Genomic DNA, 22,148 nt, shown 5'->3' on the forward strand with positions numbered 1-22,148 from the left:
CCACTGAAACACTGAACCAGGTATATATCATCCCACTGAAACACTGAACCAGGTATATATCATCCCACTGAAACACTGAACCAGGTATATATCATCCCACTGCCTACACCCCACTGAAACACTGAACCAGGTATATATCATCCCACTGAAACACTGAACCAGGTATATATCATCCCACTGCCTACACCCCACTGAAACACTGAACCAGGTATATATCATCCCACTGCCTACACCCCGCTGAAACACTGAACCAGGTATATATCATCCCACTGCCTACACCCCACTGAAACACTGAACCAGGTATATATCATCCCACTGCCTACACCCCACTGAAACACTGAACCAGGTATATATCCTCCCACTGCCTACACCCCACTGAAACAGGTATATATCATCCCACTGCCTACACCCCACTGAAACACTGAACCAGGTATATATCATCCCACTGAAACACTGAACCAGGTATATATCATCCCACTGCCTACACCCCACTGAAACACTGAACCAGGTATATATCATCCCACTGCCTACACCCCACTGAAACACTGAACCAGGTATATATCATCCCACTGCCAACACCCCACTGAAACACTGAACCAGGTATATATCATCCCACTGCCTACACCCCACTGAAACACTGAACCAGGTATATATCCTCCCACTGCCTACACCCCACTGAAACACTGAACCAGGTATATATCATCCCACTGAAACACTGAACCAGGTATATATCATCCCACTGCCTACACCCCACTGAAACACTGAACCAGGTATATATCATCCCACTGCCTACACCCCACTGAAACACTGAACCAGGTATACATCATCCCACTGAAACACTGAACCAGGTATATATCATCCCACTGAAACACTGAAACAGGTATATATCATCCCACTGCCTACACCCCACTGAAACACTGACCAGGTATATATCATCCCACTGCCTACACCCCACTGAAACACTGAATCAGGTATATATCACCCCACTGAAACACTGAACCAGGTATATATCATCCCACTGCCTACACCCCACTGAAACACTGAACCAGGTATATATCACCCCACTGAAACACTGAACCAGGTATATATCATCCCACTGCCTACACTCCACTGAAACACTGAAACGGGTATATATCATCCCACTGCCTACACCCCACTGAAACACTGAACCAGGTATACATCATCCCACTGAAACACTGAACCAGGTATATATCATCCCACTGCCTACACCCCACTGAAACACTGAACCAGGTATATATCATCCCACTGAAACACTGAACCAGGTATATATCATCCCACTGAAACACTGAACTAGGTATATATCATCCCACTGCCTACACCCCACTGAAACACTGAACCAGGTATATATCATCCCACTGCCTACACCCCACTTAAACACTGAACCAGATACCCTCACTAATATTGTCCCGAATGCTCAGGGATAATTTCTCTTCTGAAATCTTCCCTGTCTGTCTGATCTCCAGGCAGGCATTGGAAGAAATATATGCCTTTTATCTAAACATTTTTGAAAATCGGCATTGAAATATCGGCTATTTTGACCTAGGTGGAACCACACCACAAGAATTGAGCTCCAGTCACCAGTCACTCATAACGCCTCTAGGTGAGGACTTTCCCTAACCCTAACCCCGACATGATTCACTCTGACCTCTACTGGAAGACTTTACCTAACCCTAACCCCGACATGATTCACTCTGACCTCTAGGTGAGGACTTTCCCTAACCCTAACCCCGAAATGATTCACTCTGACCTCTAGGTGAGGACTTTCCCTAACCCTAACATGATTCACTCTGACCTCTAGATGAGGACTTTCCCTAACCCCGACATGATTCACTCTGACCTCTAGGTGAGGACTTTCCCTAACCCTAACCCCGAAATGATTCACTCTGACCTCTAGGTGAGGACTTTCCCTAACCCTAACATGATTCACTCTGACCTCTAGGTGAGAACTTTCCCTAACACTAACCCCGATATGATTCACTCTGACCTCTAGATGAGGACTTTCCCTAACACTAACCCCGACATGATTCACTCTGACCTCTAGGTGAGGACTTTCCCTAACCCTAACCCCGACATGATTCACTCTGACCTCTAGGTGAGGACTCCCTAACACTAACCCCGACATGATTCACTCTGACCTCTAGGTGAGGACTTTCCCTAACCCCGATATGATTCACTCTGACCTCTAGGTGAGGACTTTCCCTAACCCCGATATGATTCACTCTGACCTCTACTGGAAGACTTTCCCTAACCCTAACCCTGACATGATTCACTCTGACCTCTAGTGGAGGACTTTCCCCTCCCAGACATGATTCATCTTGACACCTGAACCACACGCTCCTTGAGCCACCTCCCTGGCCGCTTGGTCTCTACCACTAAATCCTAGGCTGGATTAATGTTTTATCGTTCACTGGAGAGATGTATTACTCTGTTCTGACACGTAATGGCAACCAAGGGAGCCCGACCCCTTGGCTAAAATGCACTAGCAATTTTCTGAAATGCACTGGGTAGGGTTCTTATAAGGAAGAGTTGGAGAAAGATGGCGTGGACATTAAAAAGACAACATAAGACAATTCTAGAGTTATTATACAGTAATGAGGTGGAAGAACATGTCTAGCTACCGATGCTGGTAACGAATGAAGGATACTCATATCTCACATAGTCACTAGCTGGGTCGGATCTCATATAGTTACTAGCTGGGTCTGATCTCATATAGCTACTAGCTGGGTCTGATCTCATATAGTTACTAGCTGGGTCTGATCTCATATAGTTAATAGTTGGGTCTGATCTCATATAGTTACTAGCTGGGTCTGATCTCATATAGTTACTAGCTGGGTCTGATCTCATATAGCTACTAGCTGGGTCTGATCTCATATAGTTACTAGCTGGGTCTGATCTCATATAGTTACTAGCCGGGTCTGATCTCATATAGTTACTAGCCGGGTCTGATCTCATATAGTTACTAGCCGGGTCTGATCTCATATAGCTACTAGCCGGGTCTGATCTCATATAGTTACTAGCTAGGTCTGATCTCATATAGCTACTAGCTGGGTCTGATCTCATATAGCTACTAGCTGGGTCTGATCTCATATAGTTACTAGTTGGGTCTGATCTCATATAGCTACTAGCTGGGTCTGATCTCATATAGTTACTAGCTGGGTCTGATCTCATATAGTTACTAGCTGGGTCTGATCTCATATAGTTAATAGTTGGGTCTGATCTCATATAGTTACTAGCTGGGTCTGATCTCATATAGTTACTAGCTGGGTCTGATCTCATATAGCTACTAGCTGGGTCTGATCTCATATAGTTACTAGCCGGGTCTGATCTCATATAGTTACTAGCCGGGTCTGATCTCATATAGCTACTAGCCGGGTCTGATCTCATATAGTTACTAGCCGGGTCTGATCTCATATAGCTACTAGCTGGGTCTGATCTCATATAGTTACTAGCCGGGTCTGATCTCATATAGCTACTAGCCGGGTCTGATCTCATATAGCTACTAGCTGGGGCTGATCTCATATAGCTACTAGCCGGGTCTGATCTCATATAGCTACTAGCCGGGTCTGATCTCATATAGCTACTAGCTGGGTCCGATCTCATATAGCTACTAGCCGGGTCTGATCTCATATAGCTACTAGCCGGGTCTGATCTCATATAGTTACTAGCCGGGTCTGATCTCATATAGCTACTAGCCGGGTCTGATCTCATATAGCTACTAGCCGGGTCTGATCTCATATAGCTACTAGCCGGGTCTGATCTCATATAGCTACTAGCTGGGTCTGATCTCATATAGTTACTAGCTGGGTCTGATCTCATATAGTTACTAGCTGGGTCTGATCTCATATAGCTACTAGCAGGGTCTGATCTCCTATAGCTACTAGCTGGGTCTGATCTCATATAGTTACTAGCCGGGTCTGATCTCATATAGCTACTAGCTGGGTCTGATCTCATATAGCTACTAGCCGGGTCTGATCTCATATAGCTACTAGCCGGGTCTGATCTCATATAGCTACTAGCCGGGTCTGATCTCATATAGCTACTAGCCGGGTCTGATCTCATATAGCTACTAGCCGGGTCTGATCTCATATAGTTACTAGTTGGGTCTGATCTCATATAGTTACTAGTTGGGTCTGATCTCATATAGCTACTAGCTGGGTCTGATCTCATATAGTTACTAGCTGGGTCTCATCTCATATAGTTACTAGCTGGGTCTGATCTCATATAGTTACTAGCTGGGTCTCATCTCATATAGCTACTAGCCGGGTCTGATCTCATATAGTTACTAGCTGGGTCTGATCTCATATAGCTACTAGCCGGGTCTGATCTCATATAGCTACTAGCCGGGTCTGATCTCATATAGCTACTAGCCGGGTCTGATCTCATATAGCTACTAGCCGGGTCTGATCTCATATAGCTACTAGCCGGGTCTGATCTCATATAGCTACTAGCCGGGTCTGATCTCATATAGCTACTAGCCGGGTCTGATCTCATATAGCTACTAGCCGGGTCTGATCTCATATAGTTACTAGTTGGGTCTGATCTCATATAGTTACTAGTTGGGTCTGATCTCATATAGCTACTAGCTGGGTCTGATCTCATATAGTTACTAGCTGGGTCTCATCTCATATAGTTACTAGCTGGGTCTGATCTCATATAGTTACTAGCTGGGTCTCATCTCATATAGCTACTAGCCGGGTCTGATCTCATATAGTTACTAGCTGGGTCTGATCTCATATAGCTACTAGCCGGGTCTGATCTCATATAGCTACTAGCCGGGTCTGATCTCATATAGCTACTAGCCGGGTCTGATCTCATATAGCTACTAGCCGGGTCTGATCTCATATAGCTACTAGCCGGGTCTGATCTCATATAGCTACTAGCCGGGTCTGATCTCATATAGTTACTAGCCGGGTCTGATCTCATATAGCTACTAGCCGGGTCTGATCTCATATAGTTACTAGTCGGGTCTGATCTCATATAGTTACTAGTTGGGTCTGATCTCATATAGCTACTAGCTGGGTCTGATCTCATAAAGCTACTAGCTGGGTCTGATCTCATATAGCTACTAGCCGGGTCTGATCTCATATAGCTACTAGCCGGGGCTGATCTCATATAGTTACTAGCCGGGTCTGATCTCATATAGCTACTAGCCGGGTCTGATCTCATATAGTTACTAGCCGGGTAAGATCTCATATAGCTACTAGCCGGGTCTGATCTCATATAGCTACTAGCCGGGTCTGATCTCATCTAGTTACTAGCCGGGTCTGATCTCATATAGTTACTAACAGGGGAGTATCATGTTTTATTAACGATCTCAACTCCATCATTAAACCACAATAGCAGTAGCACCACGTCTCACTGAAAACACTGATAACTACTCACACACAGGGAGACAGTTTCGGCAAGTTAGTACATCTACTTTGTGGATGACACAAGTCATTTTTTTGAAAAATTGATTACAGACAGATTATTTAACTTATAATTCACTGTATCACAATTCCAGTGGGTCAGAAGTTTACATACACTACGTTGACTGTGCCTTTAAACAGCTTTGGAAATGGCTTTAGAAGTTTCTGATAGGCTAATTGACATCATTTGAGTCAATTGGAGGTGTACCTGTGAATGTGTTTCAAGGCCTACCTTCAAACTTAGTGCCTCTTTGCTTGACATCATGGGAAAATCAAAAGGAATCAGCCAAGACCTCAGAAAAGAAATTGTAGACCTCCAAAAGTCTGGTTCATCCTTGGGAGCAATTTCCAAACACCTGAAGGTACCACGTTCATCTGTACAAACAATAGTATGCACGTATAAACACTATTGGACCACACAGCCGTCATAACGCTCAGGAAGGAGATGCTTTCTGTCTCCTAGAGATGAACGTACTTTGGTGCGAAAAGTGCAAATCATTCCCAGAACAACAGCAAAGGACCTTGTGAAGATGCTGGAGGAAACAGGTACAAAAGTATCTATATCCAAAGTAAAACGAGTCCTATATCGACATAACCTGAAAGGCCGCTCAACAAGGAAGAAGTCACTGCTCCAAAACCGCCATAAAAAAGCCAGACTACGGTTTACAAATGCACATGGGAACAAAGATTGTACTTTTTGGAGAAATGTCCTCTGGTCTGATGAAACAAAAATAGAACTGTTTGGCTATAATGACCATCGTTATGTTTGGAGAATAAAGGGGGATGCTTGCAAGCCGAAGAACACCATCCCGGTGTTGGCAGCATCATGTTTTTGGGGTGCTTTGCTGCAGGAGGGTCTGGTGCACTTCACAAAATAGATGGCATCATGAGGATGGAAAATTCGTGGAAATATTGAAGCAACATCTCAAGACATCAGTCAGGAAGTTAAAGCTTGGTCGCAAATGGGTCTTCCAAATGGACAATGGCCCCAAGCATACATCCAAAGTTGTGGTAAAATGGCTTAAGGACAACAAAGTCAAGGTATTGGAGTGGCCATCACAAAGCCCTGACCTCAATCCTATAGAAAGGTTGTGGGCAGAACTGATAAAGCGTGTGCGAGCAAGGAGGCCTACAAACCTGACTCAGTTACACCAGCTCTGTCAGGAGGAATGGGCCAAAATTCACCCAACTTATTGTGGGAAGCTTGTGGAAGGCTACCCGAAAATGTTTGACCCAAGTTAAACAATTTAAAGGCAATGCTACCAAATACAAATTGAGTGTATGTAAACTTCTGACCCACTGGGAATATGATGAAAGAAATAAAAGCCGAAATAAATAATTCTCTCTACTATATTATTCTGACATTTCACATTCTTAAAATAAAGTGGTGATCCTAACTGAACTAAAACAGGGCTGGGATTAAATGTCAGGAATTGTGAAAAACTGAGTTGAAATGTATTTGGCTAAGGTATATGTACACTACCGACTTCACCTGTGTAAAAGGTGGAAGAGAGCAGAAAACAGGAAGGAGCCCCAGATAACAGTGAGGGCCTGGGTTCTTTTAAAGGTGATATTTCAACCGTTCTTGATCATTTAAATGAATGATGTATACCCATTGATTTATAGCAAGAAAATAAGCTTCCGTTTTGTTTAGTTGGGCCTTTAAAGTGAGAAGAACGGTGCAGAGAGGAGCGAAAAAGTCGTGGTGAGAGGCTGTTGTTTGTCACAGCAGTGATTAGTGCTGGTCTCTCTTCCAGCCTGACAGATTAAACGGGATTCATGGTGAGAGGCTGTTGTTTGTCCCAGCAGTGATTAGTGCTGGTCTCTCCACCAGCCTGACAGATTAAACGGGATCCATGGTGAGAGGCTGTTGTTTGTCCCAGCAGTGATTAGTGCTGGTCTCTCCACCAGCCTGACAGATTAAACGGGATTCATGGTGAGAGGCTGTTGTTTGTCCCAGCAGTGATTAGTGCTGGTCTCTCCACCAGCCTGACAGATTAAACGGGATTCATGGTGAGAGGCTGTTGTTTGTCCCAGCAGTGATTAGTGCTGGTCTCTCCACCAGCCTGACAGATTAAACGGGATCCATGGTGAGAGGTTGTTGTTTGTCCCAGCAGTGATTAGTGCTGGTCTCTCCACCAGCCTGACAGATTAATCAGGATTCAAAAAGCAGGAAGTGTCTAAGTGCACATCCACAAGTCACTAGAGACCTCCCTGTCCTGTCCTGCACTCCCCAGCAAAAAGACAATTGAGATCGGTTAAAATATGGATGGCTTTGGCATATGTTTCAACTAAGTACTGCAACACTCTGCCTACTGTACACATCACCACGTCGATTATACTGTCAACACAATCTAACACACAGGCAAAAACCAACATACATTCAAACGGTTGTCAACGAAACAACAGAGAAAAATAAATATCTCAGGAGAACAATTATCAGTTTATAAATGAGGTTATCTGTCAAACTCTAAAAGGAGATTTAGGCTGAAGGCAGTGTTGCTATGCCACCACCATAGAACCCACCGGCAGAATCACAGTCCTCTGTTTCATCATATCCTCTTGGAGAGAGATAACTGGATGCAATGCAGCAACAACAGAAAAATTCAGGTCACACCAGAACTGTTGTAGCGGCCCCATGCAGCCAGTCAGTCCTCTGTTGTTGTGATGCATTATTAGTGAGCTGTGTTTCTCCCTCCTTTCTCCCCGAAGTGTTACAGAACAGAGATAAAGAACTCTTCCATTTCCTCCTAGCAGGGAGGCTTCTGGGAAGAAACACACACACACACACACACACACACACACACACACACACACACACACACACACACACACACACACACACACACACACACACACACACACACACACACACACACACACACACACACACACACACTATGCCTGACTTTCATTAGCATAGTAAATTAGCATTTCCCCACATAAGGTATACTATGCTTCTCTTCAGAATAACAAAGCCTTTCACACAAACCTCACACCAGAGAATAGCTAGCAACTAGCATCCATAGGTAAATGCTTTAGATTTTTTTTTAAATTAGCTTTTAGCAGTTTGTTTTAACATGTTCTCTTGATGGCCAAGTCAGTCGCATAGCTAAATCATTTATTATGAATGAAAGAGGAACAGATTGTTGCTGAGCCGCATCCGTATGCAGGCAGAGGAGGACGACACCAGTTGTGAAACAGAGGAAAGGGAAGAGAGGAGGGAAGACAAACACTTTTTGGAACACTTTTCCTCTCCTCAGGAGTTGATGAATAACACAGAGATCACTTAATCTGATGGTCTGAATGAATAGTTAGCTACCCTGTGGTTCTCCGGGCCCAGACTAACGGGAAATAGAGAATGCGTCCCAAATGGGACCCTATTCACTATACAGTGAACTATGGATCCTGGTCAGGGCACTAAATAGGGAATAGGGTGCCATTGGGACTCACTTGGAGTTTACTGTTTAATAAAGGATGAATAGTGTTGAGAGGGATGGAGAGCATTAAACCAGCGTTCCACCTGTCGGCTATTACTGTCACACAGGGCTGAGCGATGGAGAGTATTAAACCAGGGTTCCACCTCAGTCGGCCACTACTGTCACACAGGGCTGAGGGATGGAGAGCATTAAACCAGGGTTACACCTCAGTCGGCCACTACTGTCACACAGGGCTGAGGGATGGAGAGCATTAAACCAGGGTTACACCTCAGTCGGCCATTACTGTCACACAGGGCTGAGGGATGGAGAGCATTAAACCAGGGTTCCACCTCAGTCGGCCATTACTGTCACACAGGGCTGAGGGATGAAGAGCATTAAACCAGCGTTCCCTCCCAGTCGGCCATTACTGTCACACAGGGCTGAGGGATGGAGAGCATTAAACCAGGGTTCCACCTCAGTCGGCCATTACTGTCACACAGGGCTGAGGGATGGAGAGCATTAAACCAGGGTTCCAACTCAGTCGGCCATTACTGTCACACAGGGCTGAGGGATGGAGAGCATTAAACCAGGGTTACACCTCAGTCGGCCATTACTGTCACACAGGGCTGAGGGATGGAGAGCATTAAACCAGGGTTCCACCTCAGTCAGCCATTACTGTCACACAGGGCTGAGGGATGGAGAGCATTAAACCAGGGTTACACCTCAGTCGGCCATTACTGTCACACAGGGCTGAGGGATGGAGACCATTAAACCAGGGTTCCACCTCAGTCGGCCATTACTGTCACACAGGGCTGAGGGATGGAGAGTATTAAACCAGCGTTCCATTCAAGTCAGCCATTACTGTCACACAGGGCTGAGGGATGGAGAGCATTAAACCAGCGTTCCACCTGTCGGCTATTACTGTCACACAGGGCTGAGGGATGGAGAGCATTAAACCAGGGTTCCACCCCAGTCGGCCATTACTGTCACACAGGGCTGAGGGATGGAGACCATTAAACCAGGGTTCCAACTCAGTCGGCCATTACTGTCACACAGGGCTGAGGGATGAAGAGCATTAAACCAGGGTTCCACCTCAGTCGGCTATTACTGTCACACAGGGCTGAGGGATGGAGAGCATTAAACCAGGGTTCCACCTCAGTCGGCTATTACTGTCACACAGGGCTGAGGGATGGAGACCATTAAACCAGGGTTCCACCTCAGTCGGCCATTACTGTCACACAGGGCTAAGGGATGGAGAGCATTAAACCAGGGTTCCACCTCAGTCGGCCATTACTGTCACACAGGGCTGAGGGATGGAGAGCATTAAACCAGGGTTCCACCCCAGTCGGCCATTACTGTCACACAGGGCTGAGAGATGGAGAGCATTAAACCAGGGTTCCACCTGTCGGCCATTACTGTCACACAGGGCTGAGGGATGAGGAGTATTAAACCAGGGTTCCACCTCAGTCGGCCATTACTGTCACACAGGGCTGAGGGATTGCAGGGGGTGATGCTATGGGGATCTGCCCCAAATGGCACCATATTCCATATATAGTACACAACTTTAGGCCTTTTTCAAAAGTAGCGCACTATATAGGGAATATGTTTCCATATGGATGTATCCATACTGACAGCATTAAAGGGATACACACGAGTAAACTATATCTCTGTACAACTGACGCTGTCACCCTCTGACTAGTGATCTAAATCTCTGTATAGCTGACCCTGTCACCCTCTGACTAGTGAACTATATCTCTGTATTGCTGACCCTGTCACCCTGTGACTAGTGAACTATATCTCTGTATATCTGACCCTGTCAGCCTCTGACTAGTGAACTATATCTCTGTCCAGCTGACCCTGTCACCCTCTGACTAGTGAACTATATCTCTGTATTGCTGACCCTGTCACCCTCTGACTAGTTAACTATATCTCTGTATATCTGACCCTGTCAGCCTCTGACTAGTGAACTATATCTCTGTCCAGCTGACCCTGTCACCCTCTGACTAGTGAACTATATATCTGTATTGCTGACCCTGTCACCCTCTGACTAGTTAACTATATCTCTGTCCAGCTGACCCTGTCACCCTCTGACTAGTGAACTATATCTCTGTCCAGCTGACCCTGTCACCCTCTGACTAGTGAACTATATCTCTGTCCAGCTGACCCTGTCACCCTCTGACTAGTGAACTATATCTCTGTCCAGCTGACCCTGTCACCCTCTGACTAGTGAACTATATCTCTGTATAGCTGACCCTGTCACCCTCTGACTAGTGAACTATATCTCTGTACAGCTGATCCTGTCACCCTCTGACTAGTTAACTATATCTCTGTCCAGCTGACCCTGTCACCCTCTGACTAGTGAACTATATCTCTGTACAGCTGATCCTGTCACCCTCTGACTAGTGAACTATATCTCTGTCCAGCTGACCCTGTCACCCTCTGACTAGTGAACTATATCTCTGTCCAGCTGACCCTGTCACCCTCTGACTAGTGAACTATATCTCTGTATAGCTGACCCTGTCACCCTCTGACTAGTACAGAGAGACTCCCCTCTATCTGTTGACAGATCTGACTGAGTACTGACTCACCTCCACCTGTTGACAGATTTGACTGAAACTGACTCACCTCCACCTGTTGACCGATCTGGATGAGAACTGACTCACCTCTACCTGTTGACAGATCTGACTCACCTCCACCTGTTGACCGATCTGGATGAGAACTGACTCACCTCTACCTGTTGACAGATCTAACTCACCTCTACCTGTTGACAGATCTGGATGAGAACTGACTCACCTCTACCTGTTGACAGATCTGGATGAGAACTGACTCACCTCTACCTGTTGACAGATCTGGATGAGACTGACTCACCTCTACCTGTTGACAGATCTGACTGAGACTGACTCACCTCTACCTGTTGACAGATCTGACTGAGACTGACTCACCTCTACCTGTTGACAGATCTGACTGAGACTGACTCACCTCCACCTGTTGACAGATCTGACTCACCTCTACCTGTTGACAGATCTGGATGAGAACTGACTCACCTCTACCTGTTGACAGATCTGACTGAGAACTGACTCACCTCCACCTGTTGACAGATCTGACTCACCTCTACCTGTTGACAGATCTGACTGAGACTGACTCACCTCTACCTGTTGACAGATCTGACTCACCTTCACCTGTTGACAGATCTGACTGAGACTGACTCACCTCTACCTGTTGACAGATCTGACTCACCTTCCCCTGTTGACAGATCTGACTCACCTCTACATGTTGACAGATCTGACTGAGATCTAACTCACCTCTACCTGTTGACAGATCTGACTGAGACTGACTCACCTCCACCTGTTGACAGATCTGACTCACCTTTACCTGTTGACAGATCTAACGGTGAACTGACTCACCTGCACCCGTTGACAGATCTGACTGAGAACTGACTCACCTCTACCTGTTGACAGATCTGACTGAGAACTGACTCACCTGCACCTGTTGACAGATCTGACGGATAACTGACTCACCTGCACCTGTTGACAGATCTGACTGAGAACTGACTCACCTCTACCTGTTGACAGATATGACTCACCTCTACCTGTTGACAGATCTGACTCACCTTCACCTGTTGACAGACCTGACTCACCTCTACCTGTTGACAGATCTGACTCACCTCTACCTGTTGACAGATCTGACTGAGAACCTACTCACCCAGGGCTGTGGAGGTCCTAACATTTTCTCAGATGGTTAATTACCGGTCTCATGGTAATTTACTGTTAATTAACAAACACTTTTAGCATCTTCAGGTCTCCACACATACAAGCCGCTGGTGTGAAACATCTACATTTAAAAAACTACAATAAATCCATTTAATATACACCATCACAATAAATCCATTTACTATACACCATCACAATAAATCCATTATTTATTTTAGGCAGGTCTAAAGAAACATTATGAAATGAATACATTTGATTACAGAAGAACAGGATATGAAATTGGTGTACTGTATGTTATCTGGCTATGCTCCATGCCATAGGCTGTAGGCTTGTTCATTCAGCAGACTAGATATGTTTATAAGTCTAATGCCATTACTTGATATTATATGATTTTATAGTAAGAGGAATTTATTTGAACGTATTTTTCTCATTCCGGAGAGAGTGCTATGTTGGCTCAGCGTAACGGTGATAATTAACAACAGGTCCTATGTGCGAGATTTAAAAGTTACTTGGCAACTTTAGTTGTGAATGATACAAACCTTAGAATGTGTTAGAAATCAAAGCATATGGGCTGCGTGATGTCACTACAGCCTATTGATGAGGTGAGAAAGTCGCAAAATAACTCTCCCCGTTCCTTACATGAGGGCTTCAAACCCTGTTCTCTCATCAAGTGATCATATTTTCACCCATCAGATATTCTCAAATTGACTCTTATCTTTACTAATATGTAAAATGAGTTTAGACTGAGAAAGGCCCGTTATCAAATAGCAGGAACAGGGGATAAATACACGTCATCCATATGCACTGGAATAACAAATGGAGACGGGATTGTTTTTCAATAATGCCAGGTAAACTATTCCGCTGTTATAGTAGCAGCTGTAATACTCCTTGTTGTTAGGGGGTAGATCAGCTGTAATACTGCAGATAGATTGTAGCTTCCATCAATGTAATTGTCGGAATCATTTCCAATCCCCAATGTATTTGTTTTGTAAATATAGAGTAACAGCCAAAAGTTTGGACACACCTACTCATTCCAGGGTTTTTCTTGATTTTTTTGCTATTTTCTACAATGTAGAATAATGGTGAAGACATCAACACTATGAAATAACACATATGGAATCATGTAGTAACCCCCAAAAATGTGTTATATAAATCCAAATATATTTTATATTTGAGATTCTTCAAAGTAGCCACCCTTTGCCTTGATGAGGAATGAAGGAGAGAGAGGGGGAGATGGAAACACACAGTGGTGAATCATTCTGAAGCTAAAGGTAATGTGTCAGCCTATTCATTATGAAAATATTCATAATGCCCTATTACTAGGCTATTAATACAAATCAAATAGAAACTCACTACAACTCTGTAAGCGTCCTGCAAAATCAATGAACCAACAGCGTCGACTAGGCCTATACGTTCTCTCCCAGTCTCATGGATAGACAGTCCGGAGCGTAGCGTAAGGTAACCAGTCCATCCAGTATGCATAATAATACCGTCTACACTCAGAGGCATTACTAGAGTATAGAAAAGACCAATTATGTACCAAAGACATCTTAAATCTATGTTTTTCTGCCATGCGTAATATGCGGTAAGCTATTAGGCTATGCCTGGCCGGTTCCCCTCTCTCCACTGGGATTCTCTGCCTCTAACCCTATTACAGGGCCTGAGTCACTGGCGCTTTTCCATGACGTCCCTAGGAGGGGTGTGTCACTTGAGTGGGTTGAATCACTGACGTGATCTTCCTGTCCGAGTTGGCGCCCCCCTCGGGTTTGCACCGTGGGGGAGATGTTTGTGGGCTATACTCAGCCTTGTCTCAGGATAGTAACTTGGTGGTTTGAAGATGTCCCTCTAGTGGTGTGGAGGGCTGTGCTTTGGCAAAGTGGGTGGGGTTATATCCTGCCTGGTTGGCCCTGTCCGGGGGTATCGTTGGACGGGGCCACAGTGTCTCCAGACCCCTCTTGTCTCAGCCTCCAGTATTTATGCTGCAATAGTGTATGTGTCGGCGGGCTAGGGTCAGTCTGTTATATCTGGAGCATTTCTCCTGTCTTATCCGGTGTCTTCTGTGAATTTAAGTATGCTCCGTCGAACTCTCTCTCTCTCTAACTCTCTCGCTCTCTTTTCTCTCTTCTCTCAGAGGACCTGAGCCCTAAGACCATGCCTCAGGACAACCTGGTCTGACGACTCCTTGCTGTCCCCAGTCCACCTGGTCATGCTGCTGCTCCAGTTTCAACTGTCCTGCCTGCGGCTATGGATCCTTGACCTGTTCAATGGACGTGCTACCTGTCCCAGACCTGCTGTTTTCAACTCTCTCTCTCTACCGCACCTGCTGTCTCGACCTCTGAATGCTCAGCCATGAAAATCCAACTGACATTTACTCCTGAGGTGCTGACCTGTTGCACCCTCTACAACCACTGTGATTATTATTATTTGACCTTGCTGGTCATCTATGAACGTTTGCACATCTTGGCCATGTTCTGTTATAATCTCCACCCTCCACCCCTCATAGCCTGGTTCCTCTCTAGGTTTCTTCCTAGGTTTTGGCCTTTCTAGGGAGTTTTTCCTAGCCACCGTGCTCCTACATCTGCATTGCTTGCTGTTTGGAGTTTTAGGCTGTGTTTCTGTACAGCACTTTGTGACAGCTGATGTAAGATGGGCTTTATAAATACATTTGATTGATTGACTGATTGAGTTTTAGAAGCATAATACTGTCTTGATAATACGTATTTGAAGTGACTTTCGATGGCATTTGCATGTGGTTAGATAGGTCAGAGTGGTTAGATAGGGACAATAGAGTGCTGAGTGTACTAGACCATTTGGAGCTGATGGAGGAACAATAGAGCCCTGAGTACCAGACCATTTGGACCTGATGGAGGGACAACAGAGCCCTGAGTACCAGGCCATTTGGACCTGATGGAGGAACAATAGAGCCCTGAGTACCAGACCATTTGGACCTGATGGAGGGACAATAGAGCCCTGAGTACCAGACCATTTGGACCTGATGGAGGAACAATAGAGCCCTGAGTACCAGGCCATTTGGACCTGATGGAGGGACAACAGAGCCCTGAGTACCAGGCCATTAGGACCTGATGGAGGAACAATAGAGCCCTGAGTACCAGGCCATTAGGACCTGATGGAGGGACAACAGAGCCCTGAGTACCAGACCATTTGGACCTGATGGAGGGACAACAGAGCCCTGAGTACCAGACCATTTGACCTGATGGAGGAACAATAGAGCCCTGAGTACCAGACCATTTGGACCTGATGGAGGGACAACAGAGCCCTGAGTACCAGACCATTTGACCTGATGGAGGAATAATATAGCCCTGAGTACCAGGCCATTTGGACCTGATGGAGGGACAATAGAGCCCTGAGTACCAGGCCATTAGGACCTGATGGAGGAACAATAGAGCCCTGAGTACCAGACCATCAGGACCGACCTGATGGAGGAACAATAGAGCCCTGAGTACCAGGCCATTAGGACCTGATGGAGGGACAATAGAGCCCTGAGTACCAGGCCATTAGGACCTGATGGAGGAACAATAGAGCCCTGAGTACCAGACCATCAGGACCGACCTGATGGAGGAACAATAGAGCCCTGAGTACCAGGCCATTAGGACCTGATGGAGGGACAATAGAGCCCTGAGTACCAGGATATTAGGACCTGATGGAGGAACAATAGAGCCCTGAGTACCAGGCCATTAGGACCTGATGGAGGAACAATAGAGCCCTGAGTACCAGGATATTAGGACCTGATGGAGGAACAATAGAGCCCTGAGTACCAGGCCATTAGGACCTGATGGAGGGACAATAGAGCCCTGAGTACCAGGCCATTAGGACCTAATGGAGGAACAATAGAGCCCTGAGTACTAGGCCATTAGGACCTGATGGAGGGACAATAGAGCCCTGAGTACCAGGCCATTAGGACCTAACGGAGGAACAATAGAGCCCTGAGTACCAGGCCATTAGGACCTGATGGAGGGACAATAGAGCCCTGAGTACCAGGCCATTAGCTAGCGAGTTGGGTACTACCAAAGCACGTCCATAGTGCATAAGAGGAGATTACCGTGACTCAGCGGTCACATTGGAATTTGAGACTGAGGTCATGACTGCTGGTGTAGTGGTAATACGGTCACAACAACAGCCCTAGACTCACCTCAACCTGTTGACAGATCTGGATGAGTTTGGCCATCTGGTTCTCCAGCTCACTGTTTCTCTTCACCAGGTTGGTGAGGTTGTTCTCCAGGGTTTGCTGTTTGGGAACAGGCAGAGGAACAGGCCGGTGAGATATTAGAGTGAGAAGCAGAAATAGCTAAGCGTACCTTTTAATTTGGCTTTTCTCTAAGGGGGAAAACAGACCAAGAGGAACGTTGACCGTGTTCAGTGGATGGCCATCCTATTGCCTCTGACCACAGAACATCGTCCGTCATTTTCAATACATTTCCTGACAATTATACATGTTGAATCACCAATGTTTGTCGACACCCAGCAGGTGATCAACTCCACACAGTTGACGATTATGTTGATCAGTCTTTCCTTTCAAATCAGCGTGAATGGCAATGGATTTCAAACAGGATGAAGCTACTGTACAGATATTGTGTGGTCCCGTGTGGCTCAGTAGGTCGAGCATGGCGCTTGCAAAGGCAGGGTTGTGGATGTATGAACTCACTACTGTAAGTCACTCTGGATAAGAGCGTCTGCTAAATGACAACATTTAAAAAATGTTTTTAAATATACATACATACAAATTATGTTATTACGATTATTGTGGGCAGTGAAAATACAATTAAACAAAGATTATTTCAATGTAAATGACCATCTTGATCACCACCATCAGAACTAAAGGTTACAGTTCCCAATAAACCATCTGAACTACAGGTTATAGTCCCCCAATAAACCATCTGAACTACAGGTTACAGTTCCTCAATAAACCATCTGAACTACAGGTTACAGTTCCACAATAAACCATCTGAACTACAGGTTACAGTTCCTCAATAAACCATCTGAACTACAGGTTACAGTTCCCAATAAACCATCTGAACTACAGGTTATAGTTCCCAATAAACCATCTGAACTACAGGTTACAGTTCCTCAATAAACCATCTGAACTACAGGTTACAGTTCCTCAATAAACCATCTGAACTACAGGTTACAGTTCCCAATAAACCATCTGAACTACAGGTTACAGTTCCCAATAAACCATCTGAACTACAGGTTACAGTTCCTCAATAAACCATCTGAACTACAGGTTACAGTTCCCAATAAACCATCTGAACTACAGGTTACAGTTCCCAATAAACCATCTGAACTACAGGTTACAGTTCCCAAATAAACCATCTGAACTACAGGTTACAGTTTCTCAATAAACCATCTGAACTACAGGTTAGAGTTCCTCAATAAACCATCTGAACTACAGGTTACAGTTCCTAAATAAACCATCTGAACTACAGGTTAGAGTTCCTCAATAAACCATCTGAACTACAGGTTAGAGTTCCTCAATAAACCATCTGAACTACAGGTTACAGTTCCTCAATAAACCATCTGAACTACAGGTTACAGTTCCCAATAAACCATCTGAACTACAGGTTATAGTTCCCCAATAAACCATCTGAACTACAGGTTACAGTTCCCCAATAAACCATCTGAACTACAGGTTACAGTTCCTCAATAAACCATCTGAACTACAGGTTACAGTTCCCAATAAACCATCTGAACTACTGGTTACAGTTCCTCAATAAACCATCTGAACTACAGGTTATAGTTCCAAATAAACCATCTGAACTACAGGTTACAGTTCCCCAATAAACCATCTGAACTACAGGTTACAGTTCCCAATAAACCATCTGAACTACAGTTAACAGTTCCTCAATAAACCATCTGAACTACAGGTTACAGTTCCCAATAAACCATCTGAACTACAGGTTACAGTTCCTCAATAAACCATCTGAACTACAGGTTATAGTTCCCAATAAACCATCTGAACTACTGGTTACAGTTCCTCAATAAACCATCTGAACTAAAATGGTTATAGTTCCCAATAAACCATCTGAACTACAGGTTACAGTTCCCCAATAAACCATCTGAACTACAGGTTACAGTTCCCAATAAACCATCTGAACTAGAGGTTACAGTTCCACAATAAACCATCTGAACTACAGGTTACAGTTCCACAATAAACCATCTGAACTACTGGTTACAGTTCCTCAATAAACCATCTGAACTACAGGTTATAGTTCCCAATAAACCATCTGAACAACAGGTTACAGTTCCTCAATAAACCATCTGAACTACAGGTTACAGTTCCTCAATAAACCATCTGAACTACAGATTACAGTTCCCAATAAACCATCTGAACTACAGGTTACAGTTCCTCAATAAACCATCTGAACTACAGGTTACAGTTCCTCAATAAACCATCTGAACTACAGATTACAGTTCCTCAATAAGCCATCTGAACTACAGATTACAGTTCCCAATAAACCATCTGAAATACAGGTTACAGTTCCTCAATAAACCATCTGAACTACAGGTTACAGTCCCCAATAAACCATCTGAACTACAGGTTACAGTCCCCAATAAACCATCTGAACTACAGGTTATAGTTCCCAATAAACCATCTGAACTACAGGTTACAGTTCCTCAATAAACTATCTGAACTACAGGTTATAGTTCCTCAATAAACCATCTGAACTACAGGTTATAGTTCCCAATAAACCATCTGAACTACAGGTTACAGTTCCCAATAAACCATCTGAACTACAGGTTACAGTTCCTCAATAAACCATCTGAACTACAGGTTACAGTTCCTCAATAAACCATCTGAACTACAGGTTACAGTTCCTCAATAAACCATCTGAACTACAGGTTACAGTTCCCAATAAACCGTCTGAACTACAGGTTACAGTTCCTCAAAAACCATCTGAACTACAGGTTACAGTTCCCAATAAACCATCTGAACTACAGGTTATAGTTCCCAATAAACCATCTGAACTACAGGTTACAGTTCCCAATAAACCATCTGAACTACAGGTTACAGTTCCCAATAAACCATCTGAACTACAGGTTACAGTTCCCAATAAACCATCTGAACTACAGGTTACAGTTCCTCAATAAACCATCTGAACTACAGGTTACAGTTCCTCAATAAACCATCTGAACTACAGGTTACAGTTCCCAATAAACCATCTGAACTACAGGTTACAGTTCCACAATAAACCATCTGAACTACAGGTTACAGTTCCCAATAAACCATCTGAACTACAGGTTACAGTTCCCAATAAACCATCTGAACTACAGGTTACAGTTCCCCAATAAACCATCTGAACTACAGGTTACAGTTCCCCAATAAACCATCTGAACTACAGGTTACAGTTCCCAATAAACCATCTGAACTACAGGTTACAGTTCCCAATAAACCATCTGAACTACAGATTACAGTTCCTCAATAAACCATCTGAACTACAGGTTACAGTTCCCAATAAACCATCTGAACTACAGGTTACAGTTCCTCAATAAACCATCTGAACTACAGATTACAGTTCCTCAATAAACCATCTGAACTACAGGTTACAGTTCCTCAATAAACCATCTGAACTACAGGTTACAGTTCCTCAATAAACCATCTGAACTACAGGTTACAGTTCCTCAATAAACCATCTGAACTACAGGTTACAGTTCCTCAATAAACCATCTGAACTACAGGTTACAGTTCCTCAATAAACCATCTGAACTACAGGTTACAGTTCCTCAATAAACCATCTGAACTACAGGTTACAGTTCCTCAATAAACCATCTGAACTACAGGTTACAGTTCCCAATAAACCATCTGAACTACAGGTTACAGTTCCCCAATAAACCATCTGAACTACAGGTTACAGTTCCCCAATAAACCATCTGAACTACTGGTTATAGTTCCCAATAAACCATCTGAACTACAGGTTACAGTTCCACAATAAACCATCTGAACTACAGGTTATAGTTCCCAATAAACCATCTGAATTACAGGTTATAGTTCCCAATAAACCATCTGAACTACAGGTTATAGTTCCCAATAAACCATCTGAACTACAGGTTACAGTTCCCAATAAACCATCTGAACTACAGGTTACAGTTCCCAATAAACCATCTGAACTACAGGTTATAGTTCCCAATAAACCATCTGAACTACAGGTTATAGTTCCCAATAAACCATCTGAACTACAGGTTACAGTTCCCAATAAACCATCTGAACTACAGGTTACAGTTCCACAATAAACCATCTGAACTACAGGTTACAGTCCCCAATAAACCATCTGAACTACAGGTTACAGTTCCTCAATAAACCATCTGAACTACAGGTTACAGTTCCCAATAAACCATCTGAACTACAGGTTACAGTTCCCAATAAACCATCTGAACTACAGGTTACAGTTCCCAATAAACCATCTGAACTACAGGTTACAGTTCCCAATAAACCATCTGAACTACAGGTTACAGTTCCCAATAAACCATCTGAACTACAGGTTACAGTTCCCAATAAACCATCTGAACTACAGGTTACAGTTCCCAATAAACCATCTGAACTACAGGTTACAGTTCCCAATAAACCATCTGAACTACAGGTTACAGTTCCACAATAAACCATCTGAACTACTGGTTACAGTCCCCAATAAACCATCTGAACTACAGGTTACAGTTCCTCAATAAACCATCTGAACTACAGGTTATAGTTCCCAAAAAACCATCTGAACTACAGGTTACAGTTCCCAATAAACCATCTGAACTACAGGTTACAGTTCCCAATAAACCATCTGAACTACAGGTTACAGTTTCCAATAAACCATCTGAACTACAGGTTACAGTTCCTCAATAAACCATCTGAACTACAGATTACAGTTCCTCAATAAACCATCTGAACTACAGGTTACAGTTCCCAATAAACCATCTGAACTACAGGTTACAGTTCCTCAATAAACCATCTGAACTACAGATTACAGTTCCTCAATAAACCATCTGAACTACAGGTTACAGTTCCTCAATAAACCATCTGAACTACAGGTTACAGTTCCTCAATAAACCATCTGAACTACAGGTTACAGTTCCTCAATAAACCATCTGAACTACAGGTTACAGTTCCTCAATAAACCATCTGAACTACAGGTTAAAGTTCCTCAATAAACCATCTGAACTACAGGTTACAGTTCCCAATAAACCATCTGAACTACAGGTTACAGTTCCCCAATAAACCATCTGAACTACAGGTTACAGTTCCCCAATAAACCATCTGAACTACTGGTTATAGTTCCCAATAAACCATCTGAACTACAGGTTACTGTTCCACAATAAACCATCTGAACTACAGGTTATAGTTCCCAATAAACCATCTGAACTACAGGTTATAGTTCCCAATAAACCATCTGAACTACAGGTTACAGTTTCCAATAAACCATCTGAACTACAGGTTACAGTTCCTCAATAAACCATCTGAACTACAGGTTACAGTTCCTCAATAAACCATCTGAACTACAGGTTACAGTTCCCAATAAACCATCTGAACTACAGGTTACAGTTCCCAATAAACCATCTGAACTACAGGTTACAGTTCCTCAATAAACCAT

At 44.1% G+C, this 22,148-nt stretch overlaps 1 protein-coding gene across 3 annotated transcripts in view; it reads right to left on the reverse strand.

Annotated features, from left to right (window-relative positions):
• LOC129858507 (probable E3 ubiquitin-protein ligase MID2) overlaps positions 1-22,148 on the reverse strand; it is a 276,015-nt gene that overhangs the window by 48,225 nt on the left and 205,642 nt on the right. For all 3 annotated transcript variants that reach the window (XM_055927796.1, XM_055927797.1, XM_055927795.1), the window contains one exon: positions 16,709-16,804. In XM_055927796.1, the coding sequence (XP_055783771.1) occupies positions 16,709-16,804 (96 nt within the window). The remainder of the gene's footprint in view (positions 1-16,708; positions 16,805-22,148) is intronic.

The sequence above is a fragment of the Salvelinus fontinalis genome, chromosome 6 (genome assembly GCF_029448725.1).
Source record: "Salvelinus fontinalis isolate EN_2023a chromosome 6, ASM2944872v1, whole genome shotgun sequence".
Classification (NCBI taxonomy): domain Eukaryota; kingdom Metazoa; phylum Chordata; class Actinopteri; order Salmoniformes; family Salmonidae; genus Salvelinus; species Salvelinus fontinalis.